General features: G+C 46.5%; 2 protein-coding genes across 2 annotated transcripts in view; one reads left to right on the plus strand and one right to left on the minus strand.

Moving 5' to 3' along the window:
* Nucleotides 1-939: 939 nt before the first annotated feature.
* COMMD5 (COMM domain containing 5) lies at nt 940-3290 on the minus strand. The gene is made up of 2 exons (XM_012760326.3): nt 3174-3290; nt 940-1881 (listed from the first exon to the last, which is right to left on the minus strand). The coding sequence occupies exon 2, from the start codon at nt 1822-1824 to the stop codon at nt 1150-1152; it is 675 nt and encodes a 224-aa protein (XP_012615780.2). The 5' UTR covers nt 1825-1881; nt 3174-3290; the 3' UTR covers nt 940-1149.
* Nucleotides 3291-7725: 4435 nt separating this feature from the next.
* The window catches only part of LOC105868904 (uncharacterized), a 28892-nt gene continuing 10827 nt past the window's right edge, over nt 7726-25790 (plus strand). The window contains exons 1-3 of the mRNA XM_076004910.1: nt 7726-7917; nt 9176-9308; nt 9678-9791. Of these exons, the coding sequence (XP_075861025.1) occupies nt 9182-9308; nt 9678-9791 (241 nt within the window). The 5' untranslated portion in view covers nt 7726-7917; nt 9176-9181. The remainder of the gene's footprint in view (nt 7918-9175; nt 9309-9677; nt 9792-25790) is intronic.

Below are 25790 nucleotides of genomic sequence, written 5' to 3' on the forward strand. Positions count from 1 at the left end.
ATGAAGAATTGAGCCATAGTCCTTACAAAGGCCCTCAGGCCCTGACCCTCTCCAATTTCACCTCCCTCCAAGGACTTCCTCCCAATTGGCTGCAGCCACTCAGCCTTTCATGTCAGGCCTCCCTCCACTGGTGGCCTGTGCGCTAGCCATCCCGTCTGACCTGCCTTCCCTTGCCTCCTTGGAGTTTTTGCTCAGATGTCATATCTTCAAGAAAGGCCACCCCATCACCTAGAGTCTCTTCTATTTACAGCATTGCTCACCCTCCTCTGACAAGCTATACTAGGTTTTCACTATGCATTTTGTAATAATATGTAAAAGTATATGTTCACTACCCCCACCAGAATGTCAGCTCCATGAGAGCAAGGACTCAAGACAGGAGAATGAATCAAAATGTCTACCCTAAAACAGGAATCACAAAAGCAAATGAGCAGAAAAGCTCAAATGCTACAAGGGGCCAGGCTGAGAAAACTCATAGTGTCCACAAAGGGCCTTGACCTAGACCCCAGACCTTGACCTGGCCACTCATGACCACACCCAGCAACAAAGACCAATGGCCAGGGGATGGTGTGCAGTTTAAAACCCACCTATAGGCCGGGCGCGGTGGCTCACGCCTGTAATCCTAGCTCTTGGGAGGCCGAGGCGGGCGGATTGCTCAAGGTCAGGAGTTCAAAACCAGCCTGAGCAAGAGCGAGACCCCGTCTCTACTATAAATAGAAAGAAATTAATTGGCCAACTGATATATATATATAAAAAAATTAGCCGGGCATGGTGGCTCATGCCTGTAGTCCCAGCTACTCGGGAGACTGAGGCAGAAGGATCGCTCGAGCCCAGGAGTTTGAGGTTGCTGTGAGCTAGGCTGACGCCACGGCACTCACTCTAGCCTGGACAACAAAGCGAGACTCTGTCTCAAAAAAAAAAAAAAACCCACCTATAGAAACATGCTTTTTATACGTGCTTTACTTCTAAAAAATGAAAAGTACAGCTGTCTTTTTCAATTAAACAGAAAATTACAAAATTACATTCAAACACTCTCACTGAAAAGTCTGCCTCATAGGGCAGGATAGCCTGGGAAGAGCCAGCTACACTTTGGCACCATCTGAGGCACCTGTCCTCCTCAGCTGACCTGAATGGGACTGGCCAAGTGAGGGTTCAGTCCTGTAGTTTGCGCTCACACCTCTTCTCCAGATCCGCCATCTCTTTTAGAACCAGGGCCACACTGTACCGTAGCTCCTGGAACTTGGCTGTGGGGACTTCGAAGCGGTGTGCAGACCCATCTGAAAGCTTCAGCTGTATCAGGACGCTCGGCTGCAGGGAGCGAGCTAGGGTGCTGGTAGAGATTGCCACATCCACCCTCCACCGAAAGTCAGCCATGTGGGGCAGCCAGGTCCCCTGCTGTTGGGCCACAAAGTCAAGGAGGGGTCGCTGGCTCCCAAATACCACGCTGGTCAACTCCTCAACCAAGTCTTGGGGGATAGAGAGCTCCTGGAGCTGGTCCTTGAAGGTTTCAGGCTTCAGGCTGGCGAGGGGCAGCCGGAGGGCTTGCTTGAGCAGAGTGTGCACACCTGCAAGTAGGGTGCTCAGCTGCTCCTCTGGCAGGTTGGCACTGGCCCCAAGATGATGTACGGCCTCCCGGCAGTCCTCCCCCTGCATACTGCTGACCACAAGCTTCAGTAGCTTTCTGAATGTGCTTCTGTCCAGGTCCTCCAGGAGCCGGGCCATTGCTGCCACCCCTGGAGGGAGCTGGGCCCCCAGAAAATTCACCTGGCCACTGTGACTGTCACCAAGATGATGCAGGTAGGAAGATGCAACACCCACGGCAGACATTGCTGCTTCCTCCTCCTTGATCAGTCTGCCCAGAAAGGAAGTCTAAGATGTAGATGCCTGGGGGGAGGGTAGAGAAGACCAGTGACTCCCATGTCCTTTGGGTCAATGAATGAGGATTGATGTGGTCCCTGTCCTTAGGATGCTGACAGTGTGAACTATCAATGGCAGTCAATGTTATGCGTACTGGGAAAGTGTCCCTGAGAGCAGGTGGCAGAGGGGACCACATCAGTCCCAGTAAGAGGGGAGGCCTCCCAAAAGAAGTGATATCTTAGACATGAAGGACAAGCAGGAGTTGGAAGACAAGAGGAACAGGGGATGAGGACCAGGAAACAAGCACATAAGTTCTCCAAATAAATAACAGATGAAAAAATGAACTAGGAGAAAGCTCAGGGAGCAGAGGGACACAGCAGCTGCCCCCACTGACCACACTTAACCACTCAACCTTGAATTCTCACAATAGCTCTACAAGAACCAATTATTACTCACACCTCACAGATGAGGAAATCAAGACTCCACACACAAAGTCAAGGACTAGAACCTAGCTAGACCTGTCTATTCAGAAGGCCCCTCTCTTTCCAGCACAGAATTGGGATACACACACAGCCCCACCCCACCCCACCCCAGGCAAGAGGTGGCAACAGAAGTATGTGTGGCATCTAAAAAAGAGAGCTGTGACATTACCTAACGGACATCATCTTGGGCACCTGCTTATGCAAGAGAAGAGTGCACCTGCTCACCTCAATGTCACCAGGTGCTGGAGCAGAGATCAACAGAGCACAACTCCTGTCCCCGAGGCACTTGGTCAGGCCCAGAATACCCATAGCACAACGGGACTGGGGCGCATGGAGCGCTGATGGAGCCATGGAAGCACATAGAGTTCTCTACGGGCTTCATTGCCCCCTATTCTCCCAGGAAGGCTGGGGCCCCTCGCCCTGGCAGTTAACGACCATCCCCTGCCAACTCCACTGCGTCGCCAGTATCAGGGATCCTGCTGCTCACGCCCTGTTCGTGGAAGGTATGACCTCCCACGAAAACGGCCTTCGCGCTGCCCCGCTTCCAGTCACACGGCGGCCTGGAGGCAGGCTTGGCTCGCATCCAGACGCCGTCCCCTCGGCTCTAAAAGGGTTGTGACACCACCGTTCTGGGACGTCGAGGCACCGGCGCAAGCAGTAGAGGTCGGCGCTCTAGAGCCGTCCGCCCCCGCCCGCAGCTCAGGTCAACCTCCGGCTCGCGCTCCGCCCGCGGAAAAGCCCCGCAGTCTCCAGAGCTCCCTGGGCATGGTGGCCAAGGGGCCGAGCCCTGCTCAGCCATCCCCAGTCCCACCTCGCCGGGAGCAACCGGCCACCGACCTGGAGAAAGTGGTCAGGAACAGCCTCAGCAGAAAGCAGCTACGCGGCACCCGCCAGAAACGGTGCCTAGTTCCCGGAAGCGCCCCAGAGTCACTTCCGGGTCACTCTAGGAAAATGGGAGGACCCGCCCACCCCTCTGTGGTCCTTGGGCCAGAGTGGCTGAGCGTAGTCCGCGCGGAGCCCGGCCGGGGTGCTCCCTGACTCGGCCCGGCCTCGGTCCCGCCCTCCAGGCCCCGCCCCGCCCTGCCCTCCCACCAGGCCCGGGCCGCCCAGGCTCCGCCCCCGCCCGGCCGGGCCCCGCCTGACCTAGCTGCTTGCGTTGTGGGGACCTGACGGCCACAGCAGGTCCCAGGCTCCGCTGTACGGTTTGTTCTGTGGCCTGGTTGCCTAGCACTTATTTCTTTCTATTTAGATTTGACTTCCAACTGAAGTTTTCTCCAAATTCATTACATTGCCACTCTTCCAGGTTAGCATTTCCTCCTGGCATATGGCCATTTCACTAAAACCTTTCTCCCAAGTTAGAAACTTCGTCAAAGCATTTTGCTGATGCTTGTCTGACATTTCCATTGGCCTCAGATCTTGGTGGGAAATCCTGAAGTAGTGTTTCTAATATTTCATGTGTGGCTATGTCAGAAATCTTTTTTAAAGAATTGTTCATTCTCGACCCCCACTAAGGAATCTGGAAGGGAAAAAAAAGGAAAAGAAAATGTAAACATGACCACCCACTGTGCAGGCAATGGACAAGGACAATCACTTAACAGTAATATTTAAAGAGCAAAAATGATTTCTGGTCTCCAGAGAGGATGCTAGGGAGAAGCGGTGATTAAGGTGGAGATACTAATATGTCAAGAAGAAAAGGAATGGGGATGGATGGAGGGGCAGGATTTAACTAAGAGAAGTGGTAGAGACAAGCTGAAGTTTTCAGAACTAAACGTAAAAGGGACAGGGAAATGAGAGAAAAAAGACGAGTGAAGGTTGTGAAGGCCTGAGAAAGGCTCAAGTAGAATAACTACTAAAAGTGTGGAAGAGTGGTTCAGAGATTCCCATTGGACCCATCCCAGTAGCTCAGAAAACACAGCACCTGGCCGGGCACGGTGGCTCACGCCTGTAATCCTAGCTCTCTGGGAGGCCGAGGCGGGCGCCTGTAATCCTAGCTCTCTGGGAGGCCGAGGCGGGCGGATCCTTTGAGTTCAGGAGTTCGAAACCAACCTGAGCAAGAGCGAGACCCCGTCTCTACTATAAATAGAAACAAATTAATTGGCCAACTAATATATATACAAAAAAATTAGCCGGGCGTGGTGGTGCATGCCTGTAGTCCCAGCTACTCGGGAGGCTGAGGCAGAAGGATCGCTTGAGCCCAGGAGTTTGAGGTTGCTGTGAGCTAGGCTGACGCCATGGCACTCACTCTAGCCTGGGCAACAAAGTGAGACTCTGTCTCAAAAAAAAAAAAAAAAAAAAGAGAAAACACAGCACCTACCTCCTTTTCCAGCTCCTAGGCAGGCCCTCCCCATCGAACACTCACTCGCAGTCTGTGGCCTGGCCATCGCCAGAGCACTCCCCAGTTCCCACCCTGACCTCTCAAAGGCACAGTACTGGCTTCCCAGGGACATCCTTTATGTTCTGTGTAGGCCCCATCCTTGAGACCCTAATTTCCTCCTTTCCCTTGTTCTCTCCCATCTGTCAGTCCTCACAGTGCTCTATTCTTTCAGATGATGCCTTCTAACGTATACCCAGCTCTGCCTTCCTCTCCAGAGCTGGCTTCCAAACATTGATTGGTACAAAATCATTAGGGAACTCAGAAAGAGGGGCTGCCTCAGGCCCAGCCTCCTTCCTCTCTATGGAGCTTGGGCTATCACCTGGAGAAAGGGTCCTGTTTCTAGGTCTAGAAAACATGAAACCTCCACAACTCTGAACAACCAAGCACACTGAGAGCCCAGAGGTGTGTGTCGGGTGAGTGGTGCCTACCCAGCCACATCAAGTTCCCATAATTCTTCAGTATCACATCCTTGTCCACATCCTTTCGGTGAAGAGCTAGACACATCCATTCCTTCCTTGTGTAACACATGGCCACGTGTTCAAATGTCACTGACCCCTGAAAAAATACATCCCTGTTGCCCTAAGGAACCTCTGGTTGATGGCAGCCAAGAGCCACCTGTGTGTTCTCTTGGAAATGGATAAGGAGGAAGTTTTCTGGCTGGGCTCAGTGGCTCACGAATGTAATCCTAGCACTCTGGGAGGCCAAGGCGGGTGGACTGCTTGAGGTCAGGAGTTCGAAACCAGCCTTAGTGAGAGCAAGACCCCGTCTCTACTAAAATTAGACAGAAATTAATTGGGCAACTAATATATATAGAAAAAATTAGCCGGGCATGATGGCGCATGCCTGTAGTCCCAGCTACTCAGAGGCTGAGGCAGCAGGATTACTTGAGTTTGAGGTTGCTATAAGCTAGGCTGAGCCCAGGAGTTTGAGGTTGCTGTAAGCTAGGCTGACACCACGCACTCACTCTAGCCTGGGCAACAAAGCAAGATAAAATATAAAAATATATCGAAAAAATTAGCCAGGCATGGTGGCGCATGCCTGTAGTCCCAGCTACTCGGGAGGTTGAGGCAGGATTGCTTGAGCCCAGGAGTTTGAGGTCGCTGTGACCTAGGCTGATGCCACAGTACTCTAGCCCAGACAAGAGTGAAACCCTGTCTCAAATAGAAAAAAACAAAAAACAAAAAAAAAAACCACATAGAATGGTTGTACAACCATCAACTGAGGGTACAAAAGAAAATTGATTTACCTATTCCTTTAGCATAGAAAAGTATTTCCCAAGTTTCCCCCTCTATAAATAAGATTTTTCCAAATTTTCCCATTAAAAAGAAAAACAGCATTGGGCTGGGGCTTGGTGGTGCACCAGTCCCAGCTACTTGGGAGGCTGAGGCGGGAGGATTGCTACAGCCCAGGAGTTGGAGGCTGCAGTGAGCTATGATGACACCAGTGCACTCCAGCCTGGGCAATAGAGCAAGACCCAGTCTCTAAAAAAGCCAAAACAAAACAACTCTGAGATGGTTACCCTCATCTATAACTTTTGTTATTTCCTTGGGGTTGATTCCCAGATTACGTGTTTAAGTGATCTTTATATGCAGCTTAATTCATTTTCAAGATTGTACTAATCACACTCCTACCATCTTGTCCCCAGCGCTGAATATTAATGATGTATGGCAGCTTTTTAATCATGTGTTGAGTTTGCATGGTGCTTATTTTAGACTTTTTTTTTTTTTTTTTTTTATTTTCCTGTTTAAGAAGTTTGAGGATATTTTAGACTTTTAAGACAGTCCTGGCCGGGCTCGGTGGCTCACGCCTGTAATCCTAGCACTCTGAGAGGCCGAGGCAGGCGGATTGCTTGAGGTCAGGAGTTCAAAACCAGCCTGAGCAAGAGCGAGACCCCGTCTCTACTATAAACAGGAAGAAATTAATTGGCCAACTAATATATATAGAAAAAATTAGCCTGGTGTGGTGGCACATGCCTGTACTCCCAGCTACTTGGGAGGCTGAGGCAGCAGGATTGCTTGAGCCCAGGAGTTTGAGGTTGCTGTGAGCTAGGCTGACGCCAGGGCACTCACTCTAACCTGGGCAATAAAGCAAGAATCTGTCTCAAAAAAAAAAAAAAAAAAAAAAAAAAAAACACAGTCCTCCATCTTCACTACCTCAAGCTCACACCTAAAATTTGAGGCTTGATTCTCCCAGTCTACAGCATATTGCAGACAAGATCGCTGTTAGCTTCTTCCCTTCTTCCACCATCCTGGACGCTGCCTCCTAAACTTAAGTGCTATTTGTGAAATCACGCTCTACTAGATATCTTCATATGCAACTTTTTTGCTGTTATGATGAAGCAGAATATATGATGTGTGGCGGACAGACTGGGACAAAGCCTGGAGTACAGCCAGAGGCGTGGACTGTGGACGCCAAGGCCAAGCCTTCCCTTCCCCTCCTCCCTGCTCCCAGGTCTTTCTCCCCTCCCCCTACCCCACCCTTTCCCTTACTCCTCTCCCTCCCCTCCCACTCCAGCCCCTTCTCCCCCCACCCAGTCTTTTCACTCTTCCTCCCCCCAGCCCACCCCTTCTCCCCTCCTCCTTCACCTCTACTCCTCCCCCACCTCCTGTCCGCCCTCCCCTCTTCCCCGCCCTTTCTTCTCTTCTCCTTCCCTTCCTTTCTCATATTCCTAGCTAACCCTGACCTGCCCTACCTCTCCTCCTCCCCATCCTCCCCAGTGACCTGCCTTCCCCTTTCCCCACCCGCTGCCCAGCCCTCCCTTCACCCCCCTCCCGTTCTCCCTCTTTCTCTTCCTCCCCAACCCCGTCCTCCACTCCTCGGCCCTCCCTCCCCTTCTCCTCCGTCTCCCCACCTCCCACTTCGTGTGCCCCAGCCACCACTATCCGCCGACCATAGACAGTATGGCCATTTGGCTATCCTAGAGCAGCCCCGGAAGCGTGGGGGTGGGGCCTCAGCCTGTTTCCGGCGACGGTCCTGGAGGGCGACACGCCGGCGCGGGCCAAGCCCGCCCCGCCCCTTTACGTCAAGGCTTGCCCCTGGGTCCCGGCCGGGTGCTGTGGACCTGCTGGCTTATGGGCTCGGCTCCGCCTGGCAGCACAGAGCGTGCAGAGCTCTCCCTATCGGTGGGCCCGGGACCGGAGGCGAGGCTTCCTCCCGCTCCTCTTGCAGCCCGGGGAGGCTGTGGGCGGCCAGGGTCCGAGCGAGCAGGTGGGATGGCGTCCGACCGTAGAGGTCCAGGGCCAAGCAGGCTGGTTTGATGGGCGGGCAGAGAAGGGGCACGCAGGTGGGTCACCTCAGGGAACCTCGCGGGGGTTCAGCCCAGGTCGCTGGGTCTTGCCAGGGGCAATGGAGGAAGGGGCAGCCGTGCAAAAGTGCCGAGGGCGAGGGGAGGCAGGCGGCCCTGTCCAAGAGGGCCTTTAGTCCTCGGTGCCTTGGGGAGCCACCGACCAACTGGAGAGGCCGAAGGAGGCTGTTGGGAGAATGAGGGGGTGATTACAGCTTAGGCCGACCTAAGAGGCTGGGAGGACAGACTAAGAATGACAGCAGGCTGCTGGCCTCACTTAGAGCCGGGGACCCTCGGTTGCACACCCCACCTGCCACCCTTACACATTCTCAGCCCTGTTGGGTGGAGGATGCGCAACCTTCTACTTTCATGTCACTGTTTGTCACAAGTTGGTCCAGGAAGCTAGAACGGTCCTGTTCTCCAATTCCAGGGCCCTCAGCTGGTGTGGACCACTGGAGCTGCCAGGTTTCACTCCTTACCTGGGAGTCACTGGACCTCACCGGAGCTCTCACTCTTGCAGCTCCAGGATTTCGGGAGTAGCTGGGCAGTAGGGCACATGTTGGCTCCTGTTGTGTAATGACCTGCTTCTTAAAATTTATATAAGTAACATTTCTCACCAGCAGAGAGGCCACACTAGGAATCAATTTCTACCTCCTGGCCACCCCTCCATTCCCCTTGCTGATTGGAGCTGATTCTAGGTCCCCCTTCCTGCAGAGGATAAGTTGTGGGGGGACCTGAGGCCAGGGCAGCCTCTTATCTTTCCTTAGATCCCACAGTGGTCAATGTCCCCAAGATAGCAGCTTCTAGGGCCTCAGGTGAGTTAAGCATCCTCCCTGACCTCCCCCTCCAACATCTTTCTTCATCCTTTCCCCCATCAGAAGCTGCTCTCCTCTGGAGCTGTGAGCTCAGCAGGTGGTAAAGCCAGGTAGTCTAGCACCCCCAAGGAAAGGGTTCTGAGGTGTAGACTCACAGCCTCCCCCAGGGAGAGGAGCTCTGAGTTCAGCTGGGTCCCCATGGCTGAAGTCAGCTAGTCCTTGGCTCTCTTCAGGGATCTGCTAGCACAGGGTTCATACCGACTGCAGGAGGGCTCTGGGTGATGGGGCTCCACTAGGCCAAGGCCCCTGTAGCATAGTCCGCCACCCAGTGGACTTGGACCGAGGCAGCAACAATGTGTTGTTCCAGGAGCAGATGCCGCTGACCTTCCAGGATGTGGCCGTGTACTTCTCTCAGGCGGAGGGGCAGCAGCTGGGCCCCCAGCAGCGGGCGCTGTACAGGGATGTGATGCTGGAGAACTACGGGAACGTGGCCTCCCTGGGTGAGGCTCTCTGTGCCTGGCCTCCTTAGTTTGCAGTGGGGGGCCTCTAAGGAGCTTGGGAGGCTGCTTTGGATCCCAAAGAAGAGGGTCTTGCCCCTTGTCCCCCAGTATCAATTTCATCTCTGCAGAAGGAACATTCTCCATGGGAGGCCCTGCCTTGCTCCCCAATTCTAGGGACTTCATTCCTATTGCCAGTGGCCCCATTGGTGTCTCCAGGGGCAGGAGAACTAATGAGTGGATTCTCCTTCACTCACTCTCAGCACATGGGCTCCCCTGGCCAACACACATACAGACACGCACACAGGGTACGTCTCCACTCACCTGGCCTAGAGGCCACACTGGCTCACCCAGTGTCCTCACCCTCTACAGGATTCCCTGTCCCTAAGCCGGAACTGATTTCCCAGCTGGAGCAAGGGGAGGAGCTGTGGGTCGTGGATCTTCTGGGAGCTAAGGAACCAGAGGTCTTGAGAAGCTGCCAGAAAGGTGAGAGTGGACGGGTGGCCAGTCCCAGGCATGCTGTCCCAACCCTGCCTTCAGAGGCTTCAAGTGAGGGGCCACCTGGATAATGGTGTACACGTCCATGGCCTCCTCCTGGGCCAGTCTCAGACAGACACATACCCCATACCTGTGCAAGCACATGCACATACTTGAAAATACTTTTTCTTGCTGGTCTTTTTGCTTTGCTTTGAAAACATGTATAATTCTTCTGATCAGAAGATATTTTTGTTTTAGCAGTTACCTTGATAACACTTTCATTCCTTTGTTTATATATTTCTTTCCCTCTTTTTTTTGACAATAGTTAGTGGTTCCCTACCATGTCCTTTTCTCCTTTATCCCATTCTTTCTTCCATCCCCCAATTTTAGTTAATAGTATTCTTTTTTATTAAATTTTTTTCTTTTCAAGATAAAGTCTTGCTCTGTCACCCTGGGCTAGAGTGCAAGAGTGGCATCATAGCTCCCTGCAACCTCAAACTCCTGGGTTCAAGTGATCTTGCTGCTTCAGCCTCCCAAGTAGCTGGGACTACAGGCTTGCACCACAATGCCTGGCTGATTTTTCTATTTTTAGTAGAGACAGGGTCTTGCTCTTGCTCAGACTGGTCTTGAAATCCAAAGCTCAAGCAATCTTCTTGCCTCAGCCTCACAGAGTGCTAGGGTTAGAGGCGTGAGCCACCTCACTGAGCCAGTATTCTTTTTTAAATGTTTACCTTTGTTCCATTAAATATACTTTTGCTACTTGATTTATCAGCTCTAAGTATTAGCTTTGACTCCCAGCTACTATCAGTAGGCTTATTCTACTTTTCTACCTTTTCCTCCTCATTCTTCTCCATTTTTCATTGATTATATTGTTTCTACACTGTCAGAGCATATAACACTTCATTACTCATGTTGCCACCTTTGTTACTGTCTTTTATATGCAGTTAGGTGTATTAATTGTTTACCAGTCCTTTAACCAATAATTTCTCTATCATTTCTTGGTTGGCAGGAGCTTGTCTTCTAGTAGTTTTTTCAGAAAGGCTCTTGTAAATAATATACCCCAAATGAGTGCAGATTCAAAATTGGTTGTATGAAGCCTTTCTTTTCTAAAGGTGGATGAAGCACAGGATACTCACTCATTATCAAGATGTCACCACATAGCTAGGTGTGGTGGTGCACACCTGTAGTCCCAACTACTCGGGAAGCTGAGGGAAGAGGATCACTTGAGCCCAGGAGTTTAGGGTTTCAGTGAGCTGTGATGATGCCACAGCACTCTAGCCGGGGTGACAGAGTGAGACTCTATCTCAAAAAACAAACAAAAAACAAAAAAAACCCTGATAGAACTGCAAGGAGAAACAGATGAATCTACTATTATAGTTGGAGATTCCAGCACTTTTCTATCTTTATGATAGAAAGATCCAGAAGGCAGAGTTAGGAAGGACATAGTGGAGCTCAACATCACCATCAATTAACTGGAGGTAATTGATAACTATAGACTACTTCATTCACCTACAGCAGAATATGCATTCTTCTTGAGCTCACAGGGAACATTCACCAAGATATACCACATTCTGGGCCATCAAACACACTTTAACATATTTAAAATATTAGAAATCATATAGTGTTTGCTCTCAGAACACAGTGACATTAAATTAGAAATCAGTAACAAAGATAATTGGAAAATGCCAAAATACTTGGTCAGTAAACAACATATTTATAAAATGTTAGTCAAAGAAGAAATCTGAAGAGAAATTCTAAAATATTTTGAATTAAATTCAAATACAACTCATCAAAATTTGCAGGATGTGGTGAAAACAGTAATTAGACATTCATAGCATTACATATATTAGAAAACAGAAAAGATATAAAGTGAATAATCTACACACCATATCAGGAAATTAGAAAAGAAGAACAAATTAAACCTGGAGTTTAATTTGCACAAGAAAAGAAATAATAAAAATTAGAGCAGAAGTCAACGAAGTTGAAAGTAGGAAATCAACAGAGAAAATCAACAAAACCAAAAGATGGTTGTTTGAAAAGATCAATAAAATCGATAAGTGTCTAGCTAAACTGAGAAAAAGTGGACACAGATAACTAATATCAGAAATGAAAGAGGGTACATCATTACAGAGATGTCCCATGGACATTTAAATAATAATAAGTAATATTATGAACAATTCTATGCCCAGAAATTTGATAACTTAGATGAAATGAACCAATTCCTTGATTTATACAATCTCCCAAACACAAGAAGAAATAGGCAATGTGAATATGTCTATATCTGTTAACAAAAGTGAATCAGTAGTTAATAACCTTTGAAAACAGAATCCACCAGGCTCAAGAGGGTTCACTTATTAATTCTACCAAATATTCAAAGAAGAAATTACACCATTTCTCTATAATCTCTTCTAGAAGATATAAGCAAAGGGACTACTTCCTGATTTCATTCTATGGAGCCAACATTACCCAAACTCCAAAACCAGACATTACAAGTAAAGAAAACTTTAGACAATTATCTCTCATGAACATGGATGCAGAAATCCCCAATATAATATCAAATCAAATCCAACGGTATATACACAGGATTATACAGCATGACCAAGTGAAATTTATCCCAGGTATGCAAGGATGGTTCAACATTAGAAAATCAATTAATGTAATGGACCACATCAACAGACTAAAGAAGAAAAATCACATGAATGTATCAAGAGATGCAGAAAAAGCATATGACAAAATCCAGCATCAATTCCTGATAAAAACTCAACAAACTAGGAGTAGAGGGGAACTTACTCAACTTATTAAAAAGCACCTACAAAAAACTGTAGTTAACAGCATATTAGGTCATTAAATATGAAATGTCTGATTTGGAATCAAAAGTTTCGTTCATTATATCTCAAACAAGAAGCATTACAATTAATCAAAGAATGTGCCTAAACTAGTGACACAGTTTTGCCATCTTAACAGTAGCTTGTTTATGCCATTACTGAAGAAGCCTGGAGAGCAAGTGGTGATGAAATCACAAAAGGCGGTTTTCCAGAGCTTGTTGAGAATTGAATATTTTTCCTTGCAAGAAGTGGTCCAAAGCCTGGAAAAAGTGGTAGTCGGTTGGTGCAAAGTCTGGTGAATACAGTGGATGACAAGAGAGTTTCCAAGTTCAGCTTCTGTAGTTTGAGCAGTGTTGTTTGTGTGACATGTGGTTGAGCTTGTCTTGAGAGAGGATTGGCCTGTCTCTATTGCTCAATCTCGTCTGCTCAATCGTAAGCATCCTCATAATTTTGTCCAATTGGTTGCAGTAGACATCTGCTACTGTAATCAGTTGACCAGGTTTCATAATGCCATAATGGATAACACCAGTGTTGGACCACCAAACAGACACCATTAGCTTTTTCTGATGAATATCCGGTTTTGGACTTTGTTTTGGCATTTCACCTTAATCCAACCGTTATGCCAAAAGCTTGCCATTGTCAAAAAGAATCCATTTTTCATCACGTGTAACAATACAATATAGAAATGGTTCTCCTTTATGTTGTAACAGCAGCGAAAGGCAAGCTTTGTGGTGATTTCTCTTCTGACATTCATTTAATTCATGTGGAACCCATCTATCCAGCTTCTTTATTTTGCTGATTTGTTTCAGATGGTCCAATATTATTGGAATAGTAATGTCAAACCTCGCTGCTAATTCATGCATAGGTTGAGATGGATTCGCTTCCACTACAGTTTTCAGCTCATCATTATCTACCTTGGTCTCAGGTTGCCCACATGGCTCATTTTCAAGATTAAAATTCACCAGAATGGAACTTCTCAAACCATCATTGTACTGCATATTTATTAGCTACATCCTTCCAAAGTGCTTCATTGATATTTTGAGTTGTCTATGCTGCATTGGTTTTATGACAGAACCCATATTAAAAAATAACACCAATATCCATGATTTCACAAAAATTGCCCTAAAAAAAATGTGAGAGATAATCACAAGCCAAAATGTGTGTTTGAAAGACTAAGGATGTACCTTTACAATAAAAATAAAACAAGTGTCAAAGTGAAATATCAGATCTCAACTGTCAAACTTAGTACTTAAGGAAATTGGACATTTCATACTTAATAACCTAATAATTAATGGTAGGAAACTTGAAGCTTTCCTGCCAAGATCAGGAACAAGGTAAGAATATCCATTCTAACCACTGCTTTTCAACATTGTACTAGAGGTCCTAGCTGATGCAATAAGACACAAAAAGGAAATAAAAGGTATAGATACTGAGAAGGAAGAAATAAAACTGTCTTTGTTTATAGATGACATGATCATCTATGTGGAAATCTGAATGAATCAACAAAAAGACTCCTGGAACTATATCTCAAACTCCTAGCCTCAAGCAATTCTCCTGCCTCAGCCTTCCAAAGTACTAGGATTACAGGTGTGAGCCACTGCACCCAGCCTAAAAAGTGATTTTCATAAGGTTGCAGGGTATAAGGTTAACACACAAAAGTCAGTCACTGTCTTTATACCAGCAATGAACATGTGGAATTTGATATTAAATATATATTGTAGTTTACATTAGCACCAGCAAAAATAAAATAACTTAGGTATAAATCTAACAAAATATATAATCTATATGAGGAAAAATACAAAACTCTGATGAAAAGATATCAAAGGAGAACTCAAGAAATGGAGAGATATTCTGTGTTCATGGATAAGAAGAGTCAATATTTGAAATTCAATTGCTATGGTAGCAAAAAAAATTTTTTTTAAATAAAAGTCAGTATTGTCAGGATGTCAGTTTTCAACTTGATTTGTAGATGCAACACAATCTGGATCAATAACAGGTTATTTTGTAGATATTGACAGGATGCTGAAATAACAAACATTCATTTTCTCACAGTTCTTAAGGCAGGAAGTCTAAGATCAAGGTGCTAGCATGGTCAGTTTCTGGTGAGGGCTTTCTTTACTGGCATACAACAGATAGCTGCTTTCTCACTGTGTCCTCACATGGTGGAGAGAGGGCAAATTAGTTGTCTGGTATCTATCTCTTTCTTTCTTTCTTTTCTTTCTTTTTTTTTTTTTTTTTGGTGACATAGGATCTTGCTCTGTCACTGAGAGGCTGGAGTGCAGTGGCACAATCAGAGCTCACTGTAACCTCCAGCTCCCAGGCTCAAGCAATCCTACTGCCTCAGCCTCTTTAATAGCTCGGACTATAGTCACATGCCACCATGCCTGCTGATTTTTAATTTTTTTAATAGATACTGGGTCTTGCTGTGTTGCTCAGGTTGGTCTCAAACTCCTGGTCACAAGCAATCCTGCTCAGCCTCCCAAAGTGCTGGGATTACAGGCATGAGCCACTGCACCCAGCCTGGTATCTCTTCTTAATAAGAGCACTAATCCGGCCGGGCACAGTGGCTCACTCCTGTAATCCTAGCACTCTGGGAGGCCGAGGTGGGCGGATTGCTCGAGGTCAGGAGTTTGAAACCACCCTGAGCAAGAGTGAGACCCCGTTTCTACTATAAATAGAAAGAAATTAATTGGCCAACTAATATATATATATAGAAAAAATTAGCCGGGCATGGTGGCGCATGCCTGTAGTCCCAGCTACTCGGGAGGCTGAGGCAGCAGGATCGCTGGAGCCCAGGAGTGTGAGGTTGCTGTGAGCTAGGCTGACACCACAGCACTCACTCTAGCCTGGGCAACAAAGTGAGACCCTGTCTCAAAAAAAAAAAAAAAAAAAATAAGAGCACTAATCCCATCATGAGGGCCCCACCATCATGACCTCATCTAACCCTAACTACCTCACAAAGGCCCCATCTCCAAATACCATTATATTGGAGGTTAGGGCTTCAATATATGAACAGAGGATTGAGGGGGAGGGACACAATTCTATCTATAGCAAAATGGATCATAAACCTAAATGTAAAAATATAAAACTCCTAGATAGGAGAAAATCTAGGTACCTGGGGTAGACATAACACCAAAGGCATGATCCATGAAAGAAATAGTTGACAAGCTGGCCTTCATTAAAATAAAAATCTTCTGTTCCATGAAAGACAACTTTAAGAGAATGAGAAGATAGACCATAGATTAGAAGAAAATATCTGCAGAAAGCACATCCAATAAATGGTTGTTACCCAAAATATAATATTAAAAAAAAGAAACCTCTTAAAACTCAACAATATGAAAGTGATCAACCAAGTTAAAAAATGGATAAAAGACCTGAACAGAAACCTAACCAAAAAAGATATACAGGTGAGAAGTGGGCATATGAAAAGATATTCAGTGTCATATATCATTAAGAAATTGCAAATTAAAACAATGTGATGCCATCACACACCTGTTAAAATGACCAAAACCTACAACACTGAACAGTACCTAGTGCTGGCCAGGATGTGGAGCAACAGGAACTCTCACTCATTGCTGGTGGGAATGCCAAATGGTACTGCCACTTTGGAAGACAGTTTGACAGTCTTACCAACCTAAACATACCCTTACCATACAGTCTAGCAGTTGTATCCCTTGGTATTTATCTAAATGAACTGAAAATTTGTGTCTGCACACAAACCTGCACACAGGTTTATGTAGCAGCTTTATTCATAATTGCCAAATCTTAGAAGCACCCAAGATGTTCTTCAGTAGATGAATGGATAAATAGAACTGGTATATCCAGACAATGGAATATTGATTCAGGACTAAAAAAAAAAAAAAAAAGAGCTACCAAGCCATAAAAGACATGAAGGAACCTTAAATGCATACCACTGAGTGAAAGAAGGCAACATGAAAAGGCTGTACTGTTGACCCTTGAACAACATGGCTTTGAACTATGAGGGTCCACTTATACTTGGATTTTTTTCAACCAAACAGACTGAAAATACAGTATAATTGGGATGTGAAACCCATGTATACAGAGGACTGACTTTTCATATAAGCAGGTTCCACAGGGCTGACTGCAAGACATGAGTATGCTTGGATCTGGGTACATGGTGGGGGGGGGAGTTCCTGGAACCAATCCCCCACATATACCAAGGGATGACTGTATACTATATGATTCCAAGTGTATGACATCCTGGGAAAGGCAAAACTGGGGAAGGCACAGAGATCAGCGGTTGCCAGGGAATAGGGAAGGGAGGGATGAGCAGGGGAGCACAGAGGACTTTAAGGCAGTGAAACCACACTGTGATACTACCGTGGTGGACACGTGTCAGATAACATTTTTTAAAACCTATGGAATGTACAGAATGAAGAGTGATCTATAACGTGAACTTAGACTCTGGCTGATGACACTGTGTCAGCGGAGAACCTGCTGTTGCTACCGCTCTGTGTGGAAGTAGGTAGTGGGAAGGTTGTGCATGTTTGGGGATGGTGTAAGTGGGAACTCCCTCTCTTTTTTGCTCAATATTGCTGTGAACCTAAAACTACTTTAAAAAATAAAGTTTAATTTTTAAAGTCTTTTGTCTTTCCCCAGTACTTTCATCTCCACTGCTGTTGTTCCTTGCTCATGTCCTGAGTTTCCACCCGATGTCACTTCCCTTCAGGCTGAAGAACTTTTACTTTTCTTGTGGTGCAGTCTGCTGTACCAGTTCTCTGTTTTCTTTCACTTGAAAGTACCTTTCTTTTTCTTTCTTTCTTTTTTTTAGTCAGCACTTTAAAGATGTTTCACCATTTTCTAGCCTCCATAATTTTTGATGAGGACTCAGCAATTAACTGGACCATTGGTTCCCTGTAGGTAATGGGTCGTTCTCCTGCTCTCTGGATTTGGTTCCCAGCACTTTGACAGAGATGCACCTCAGCATGGGCTTCTTTGTGTATGTTCTGCTTGGTGTTCCTTTTGTGTCTTTATCCTGCAGATTTCTGTCCTTTATCAAATTGGGAAAATTTTTGGCCATCATGTCTTCAAATTTCCTTCTGTACCATTTGCTCTCTGGTCTCCTGAGATTCCAGTTGTAAGCGACCATGTGAATCATCTAACAGATCTCCAAAGTTCTGTTCATTGTTTTTAAAATCTCGTTGTCTCTATTCTTCACTTCAGATGATTTCTATTCCTCTAGATTCAAGTTCACTTACTCTTTCCTTTGTCATGTTCATTTAGTTGTTAAGTCCATCAATGAATTTTTTATTTTAGACATTGTAGTTTTCAGTTCCAGAATGTCCATTTTGTTCTCTTCTATTATTTCTGTTTATCTGCTGAAACTTCCCAACTCCCTGAGATCTGCATGTTTTGTTTACTTCACTCAGGAAAACTAAAAGAGCTGTTTTTAAATCCTCATTTGTTAGTTACAACTTCTGGTTCATTGCAGATGATTGATTTTCTTTTCTCATGAAAATATACTGCCTTTTCTTGGTTCTTTGTATGTTTCCTAATTTTGGCATGGAGATTCTGGATTCTGTGTGTGTATGTGTATGTGCATCTGTGTAGATGTATATGTGTATTTGTTTATATGTGTGTGTATATGTGCATGAGAGTGTATATGTGTTTGTGTGTGAGTGTGTGTATCAGCATGTGCAATTGGTCAGGTGCACATGCTTTTACAAGTTATATTTGGCTAGCATTATCCACGTCGTGTCTGAGACTAGTGTATTGGCACCTCCTAGGTGTCTGCCGTCGTGAACATTGGTCCCACTCACAGATGTTCTTTCCCAGGCTAGTGCCAGCTCCTTATGGATGGGAATATTTTCTGGACACTTTTGAGAGCCACCTAGGTCCCGTGTGCAGCCCCGGTTGTCTTGTGGCACCTTCATAACTTTTGGGAACAGTTTTTCCTTTTGGCATTGCCTTTGCCAGCATGTCTACAGAACTCAGTTTCCAAAGACTACTGCCTCCTGTTTTCACTTAAAATGTAGGTTTTGTTTTTTTTTTTAATTATTAAATTTTGTTTGTTTGTATTCTGTTCTTGTTGTGGTATCCTGAAGACGTGAGAAGATTCAGAACAAAAATTTGTTCCCACTGGGATCAGATGGTAATTCAAATTTATGATTTTATATTTCCTTCTAAGTTGGAGTGAGGAGATGGATCTACATGCCTTTCTCCACAATTTCCCTTTGTTACAGGGTTTTTTTTTTTTTTCTCCTATGGAGTATACTGTAGTAATCAGAAGAGACCAAGATAGAAAATAAAGATTTTATTACTCACAGGGCCTGGGGTACGTGGCATACTTGAAGGCCATGGAAATCAGTCTGCATGAGGAAAGGGGACAGAGGTTGAGGTGCTCAGCTTCATGTGTCTTGGGCAGTGGGTACATGAAAGTTGGGGGGAGGTCTGTTCCAACCAATTTGATGTGCATTTTATGAAGAAAAATTCTAGCTAAGACACAAATTATGGTTTGAAACCCCATGTCAAGCCATTTCCCCATTTGGAAGAGTCTTGCCATGAGAAAAGTGTGGATATTCCTGAAGTTGGGAATGCGATTAACTACATGCGTCTTATTAAAAACCTGGATGTCTTGAAGTATATGTTGGAGATGGTCCTGTACTGGGCGGAGTTGTTAATACACGTGCAACAGGAGGTGCTTCAGATGGCACAGACCCTTCCTCTAGATAATCACCTGGAAGCCTTCTGAGCTGGGGATCCAAGGGGTTTCCGTCAGAGAGAACTCTGTGTACGTTTTGGATGTGTGTGAGGGCAGATAGGTGGGTGTCAGCCTGAATTATTTGTTGTGGAATGCTAATCATTTTCCTCCCATCCCTGAGGCCAAGGCTGTGCCCAGTGTGATGGGTATGAGTATAGTGCCTTTGTTGTGATATTTAGAGATGTGGCAGAGGGGAGGGTGGGAATCACAATGTAGTCACAGGCCAGGGGACACCAGTGTGCATTTCCTGGGGTAGTAGGGACGTGAAGAGGGCTGGGAAAGCAAAGTGATTTACCTATGGATGTTCCTGTGAAGGTAGGTCTGCTGTGCTTCCCTGCTGTGTTTTGGGAAATGTCAGCCAAGTGGTGAGTGGGTAAAGTGATGGGGCCGTGTGAGTCCATGTGCATTCACCCCAGGGCAAATGTGTAATATGTGATGTCCCCTGGTGCAGTTGGGATAGTGAACTACGTAGATTATACAAAATTGGCTCAGGTGGCTGCAGTTGAGTTGTAAGGACACAGAGCAGGCCCAGAGAGACACTCTTGTGTAATTGGTAGGAACGAGCTGAGGGGGGCCTTTAGACACAAGGAGGAAGCAGACCCAGTGTTGCCTGATCCACAGCTGTAGCCCCAGTCTCTGCCCATTTAACAAAAATGTTATTTCTGAGTTGGACATGCTTGGTAGGGGATGTGGTGAAGGACATGGTAAGGTAATTAGAGTGGTTCCCCTCTGATGGTAGAGGCAACACAGGTGGGTGTAGGATGGTCTGTGGTTGGAAATATGAAGAGAGAAGCCCCCCAGAAACAACTACTAGCTGAGGGTTTTAAGTGGGCTTCATAGGATGGGGAGTGAAGGGTAGGGGTGCAGTATGCACTCTAGGGGGACATCATGGAGACGGAGGTATTCCTTGTGCATTGTTCAGGTTGCTGGTGTGGGTAGGTGTATTTTTGTGCTGCCACACAGATGACAGGGAATATACTCAACAGTTTGGCAACATTTTTGTGCAAGTGTAGTTCGTATGTCAAGCAATAGGCTATTTCAGCAAAATAAAATTCAGTAGGGTCCCTGGGGTCTGTATTTTGTAACAGCCCTGTAGGTTGGAGTCTAAGTCCAAGTCCATAGTTAGGGTAGAGGCAATTATTACCTCCTCTTTCTTCTTCCTCTTCTTCTTTCTCTTCCTCTTCCTCCTCCTCCTTCCCCCTCCTCCTTTCTCCTCCTCCTTCCTCTTTCCTCCTCCTCTTCCTTCCTTCTCCTCATCCTCCCTCCTCCTCCTTCCTTCTCTTCCTCCACCTTCCTTCTCCTCCTCATGCTTCCTCCTCCCTCCTCCTCCTTCCTCTTTCTTCTTTCTCCTTCTTCTTCATGTTTAAATAGAGACAGGGTCTTACTCTGTTGCCCTGGCTGGTCCTCAGTTCCTGGGCTCAGGCGATCCTATCCCTTCAGCATCCCCAGTATCTGGGACTACAGGCGTGCATCACCACGCCCAGCCAGAGTGGTAGTTCTTTTAATCCTAGTATAGGTGCGTGGAATAGTCACTGGAGTCTGGGAGGGAATCTGTGTCCTTGGTGATGATTTTTATAAAGTTGGGCAATGCCATCTCCCACAAGATGGGAGCCATGTGGGTGGAGGATGTTCTTCCCAGTGGACTGTTCCCATCAGGAAGGCTTTACAGTTCACCAGGAGTCTCTTCTACACATCTCTGATGCAGTTTGATGTATTAATAATTGCCCTCCATTTATCGGCCGAACTATTGGTTGTGCATAGATCTAGGGCTGCTGTGGGGCCCATTGGGACACAGTTGGTGAAGGATTGGGGAGTTTCCCTATCTGTGCTGCTTGGGTAGTTTACCCATAAGCATACAATCTTTGGGCACAACAGTGACCTTAGTTTAAGATGACTTTATCTAAATTTCCCTGCAATTTGGGCTTTGCCCTGTGAGGATGCATGTCAGGTCATTAGCACGAAGGGCACTCAGCCACCCTGGTTTAAAGGCTGGGCATCCCATGGGCCATCTTCATGTTGTGATGCTGTCTTTAATCATGCAGCGATGATACCAAAACTGGTTTATTATGCAGTGAGTGGGGAACATCCAGGCCTAGTGCAAGCTCCTATACTAAACCCTGGGGTGCAGTTTCAGACTATTTCACTGTGATTCCAGCAGGAGTCAGGTTATTAAGCACTGTGAATCCAACATTAGCACATAAGCAATAAATAAGCCCCAATCATTTAGAACAATAGCACATTACAATACTGGTGGTTTCTTTCCAGGGGATGCCTTGTGGATGTTCTTTCGTGGCTAGGTTGCCTTCCTCGTGATCAGGCTTCCCATTCTTGTTGGATCGCTTCCTCAAGAGTCATCCCTGGACTTCCGAAGCCTGGGGTTGTCTACCTGGATGAATCATCTCCAAATGTGGCTGGAATCCACCAGGTTTCCTGTCCCCTATACCATGCCATGAGTGGGTCCTGGGCAATTATTTCCACCTCCTGGGGTGATTTAGAAGAGGACTTTTTCTTTTCTTTTTTTTGGAGAAAGAGTCTTGCTCTGTCGCCCAGGCTGGGGTGCAGTGGTGTTATCATAGCTCACTGCAACCTTAAACTCCTGGGCTCAAATGATCCTTCTGCCTCAGCCTCCTGAGTAGCTGGGACTACAGGTGCTACCAGGCCCAGCTAATTTTTCTATTGTTTTGTAGAGAGGGGGGTCTTGCTTTTGCTCAGGCTGGTCTTGAACTCCTGGCCTCAAGGGATCCTCCTGCCTCAGCCTCCCAGAGAGCTAGGATTACAGGTGTGATATAGGATTCTAATAGCCAGCCTTTGTATTCTGAATATCCTATGAGAACTGGTGGTGAGTCAGCCTCAGACCCCATGTAGTCAGAGTAAGCCTGGCCCTGTCATGGTGTGGTGGGTGTGTGGTCACATGCCCCTATTATTAATGGATCACATTTTACAATCCATTCCCGATCAGGTTGCTAATGTGAAACAATTGGCAAGCTGATCACAAAGTCATAATGGGAGCGAGAACATTGGTCTAGGGACCTAATGTGAATGGTATCCCCTCAGATGTGAAAGGAAGTGGGGTGACTGCAGACTACCAGTGACAGCAACCCTGGGGCTCTAGTTCGGGCCTGGAGGAATAAACTCTGGAAGATCTGGACTTGAGTAACATTAATACCTGTGGAAGGAACTTTGTCCATTTGGGGAACCGTTTATCTTCTAATAATTTATAGGGATTATTTTAAAAGCCCATTGTGTCTCATAATGAGGTCAGCCACTTGTGGGCGGTATACGTTGTAGAAGTTCCACAGGATGTCTTGAGAGATAGTTCATTCTCATGAGGTTGAGAGGTAAAACTGGAGCCTTGATCTGAGTCAGTAATGTCCATGGCACAAGGGAGCAAGGCTATGTGTAGTGAGGAACTGTGCTACATGCTCTGCCGAGGCCATTCTGGCAGGAGCTGCCAGAGGTCAGTGGAGGGCTCTGTTGTCCTTACCATACGCCCACCTAGCTGCACTCAAGGAAAGGGTAGGGGACCAGTGAAACCAATCTGCACATCTTCCCTGGGCACAGGGCACAGGCCCCCCTACGCGTTTTCCACTGTCTCATTTTAGCACTGGAAGTACAGTTTTGCATTACTGTCCTAGCCATATTAGGAGTTCGGGGAATGCCTGTCTGTGAGTCCTAGCATTGATTATCCCCTCGAGGTGGGATGATCCCAGGGGAACCTAGGTCCCTAGGTTAAGGCAGGGGTCCCCAACCTTTTTGGCACCAGGGACCAGTTTCATGGAAGACAATTTTTCATAGATGGAGGGTGGAGAGGCGGGAGGTGGGGCAGAGCTCAGGCAGTGATGCAAGCCATGCGGAGAAGCTGTAAATACATTTGAAGCTTCACTTGTTCTCCTGCCATTCACGGACTGCTGCACTCCCCCTCCCTATCCCACCCCTGACCCTGCATTCCCCGGTTTCATGGAAGACAATTTTCTGGGGACCAGGGATGGGGAGGAAAGGTTGCAGAGCTCTGCAGCGTGGTCCCTAACAGGCCACAGACTGGTACCAGTCCGAGGCCTGGGGTTTGCAGACCACAGGCTTAAGGGATAAAGAAGCTGCCAAATTAGGAAAGGAAAAGGGGTTCTTACCATTAGTATTCTGTGGGGAAGGATTATCAGGGCACCCTTGAACTTCAGAAATGCTGCTGCCTGAGCCCAGATGTTGTAGGGCAGCCAGCTCGTTTTCTGGTTGCTTTGTGATAAGGGCATTGAGCACATCCACCTGCCAGTACTGGGCATCCTTTTATCATGAGGGTCCAGTTCTGAGTCCAAGGATTTGAGGGAAGGGTTTCCAGGTGCTCAGGAAAAGTAATGTTGAGACCTGGGTCCCACTGTAGGGAATCTAGGGCCAATAGGTCTATCTGGGTGGGATCCGTCAGTAGGCAGCAAATGAGCATCAGAGTGTTGGTTTCCTCATATCTAGCCTTTACATCTGTCTGGTCCACAGCTGTCTGTACATTATCTGAGGTTTCAATAAAATGTAAGAGGGCTGGCCTGTAATTAAGTTACTTACTATAATTTGCTTTTGAGGTCTGATAGGTCCTGACATTCTGTGTGAAACAGTTGACCAACTTTTTATTGTACTATGACCTATTGATCATGCATAGGCTCTGGATTATCTAGAATTTATGTACAGCACTTTTCCCCCAACATCTTATTATGGAAAATTTCAGACACACAGAGGCTGTTCAGAAAGTATCCAGCCATTGTATCCATTGTATCTGTGGCTGGATACTTTCTGGACAGACCTGTTCATCAAATTTGGAAGAAATTTATAGCAAACACTTAAACATCCACCATGCAGATTCTGCCATTAACATTTCACTGTTCTTGCCTGTCATGTTCCCCCATCCCTCCATCCCTCTGTCAGACCAGTAATCCACTTACTTTGTTGTTTTTCCAAGTAATGGCAGATATCGGGACACTTCCTTTAAATACCTGTGTGTCATTAATTAGAGATCAGTATTTGTTTATAGTTCTTTCAGTTTCTTTCTTTCTTTTTTTAAGACAGGGTTTCACTTTTTTGCCTAGGCTGGGCTCAAACTCTTGGTCTTCCCGCCTCAGCGTCCTGAGTAGCTGGAACTACAGGCATGGGCCACCATAACTGTATGGTTTTTTCTTTTGAGGTGAAATTTACCTAAATGAAATACACAAACCTTAAGTATAAATTTGCATAGTTTTAACAAATGGACACACTTGGGTAAACTAAACCTCTCTCAAGGTATAGAATGTTATCATCGCCCATAAAGTTCCCTTAGGGTACAGCACATTTATTGAGGGCACACATGCCTTCAATAAGTATACTTCTCTTATTGGTGAGAGAAAAATGAAGAGTTGTATTGTTTTTCTAAAACCATGGTTCTTATAGCCACTGTTTTGTGGTAGTTTTGACTGAAGTGTTGACTGGGTTCTTCCAGACCTATGGCAGAATGAAGCTGCTGTGTGTGGTTAGTGCCATGTGTAGAATTAGAAGCCAATGGTGCTTTAGCCCTTGTGGCCCAGTTACCATGAGGATGATCTCAGTGAAATGAACTGACATCATGGGGCTTCCTCAGTGCTTATGAGAGAAGACCCAACATTTAGAACACATCCTGTTGGGGGCAGTGGGGGAGAATATGACCTCAGTTCTTCTAACCCCACACCCAACAGCAGTGTGACCAGTGGCCCAATCCCATTCACCTTGGGTGAGATGCAGAACCCACATTAGTACCCAGGGCGGTGGGCGGCTGCCCCAGGACATAATGCTCGTGTGGCTGATGGCTTCTCTGATAGAGGGGCAGACCCACAACAATCACTGGGTGTCTGAGTTCTTGGGTATGTCTTGAGTAAGGTCTTGTCCGTTGAATGTGAAAAGATAATTGTTTTTTGTTGCTTTTCACCTTGAGAGGAACAGTGATGAGCACAGGTGCCCTGCTTTAGAAGTAATTATCCCAGTTGCCTCATTCCAAGTCTGTGTGTTCGGATGTGGGGCTGAAGGATGCACCTGGTGAGCAATGGATGTGGAGGGATGTTAGGGTGGTGTGTCACTGGGGACAGCTGGCATTGTCCTCATCTTCTGCCAAGGCCTTGCACTGCAGGTCGCTCTGGTGGCACCTTCACATTCCATGTGGGCTTCATCTCAGGCTGTATGTCACAGCATCACAGCAGCCTTTCTTAGGCCCTTCAACAGGGCCCCCTTCCACCTCCCCCCAGTGCTTCATGATTTCTCAAGCTGGGGTGACTGTCTTACCAGGGGAGGCCTCCAGGTGGCAGTAGAGCCTACCTGTGCTGCTCTTCAAAAGGTATTTATTGATGCAGTGGACTGAGTGTCCAGGTGGTCCTTCAAGCCAGGTAGGCAGAGCTTGACCTAGTTATCTGTCTTCTGAGTTCTTTTTTGGCATTTTTCAGCCAATTCTGGTGAGGTATGAATGGATAGGCACTCCTG

The sequence above is a fragment of the Microcebus murinus genome, chromosome 7, assembly GCF_040939455.1.
Source record: "Microcebus murinus isolate Inina chromosome 7, M.murinus_Inina_mat1.0, whole genome shotgun sequence".
Lineage (NCBI taxonomy): Eukaryota > Metazoa > Chordata > Mammalia > Primates > Cheirogaleidae > Microcebus > Microcebus murinus.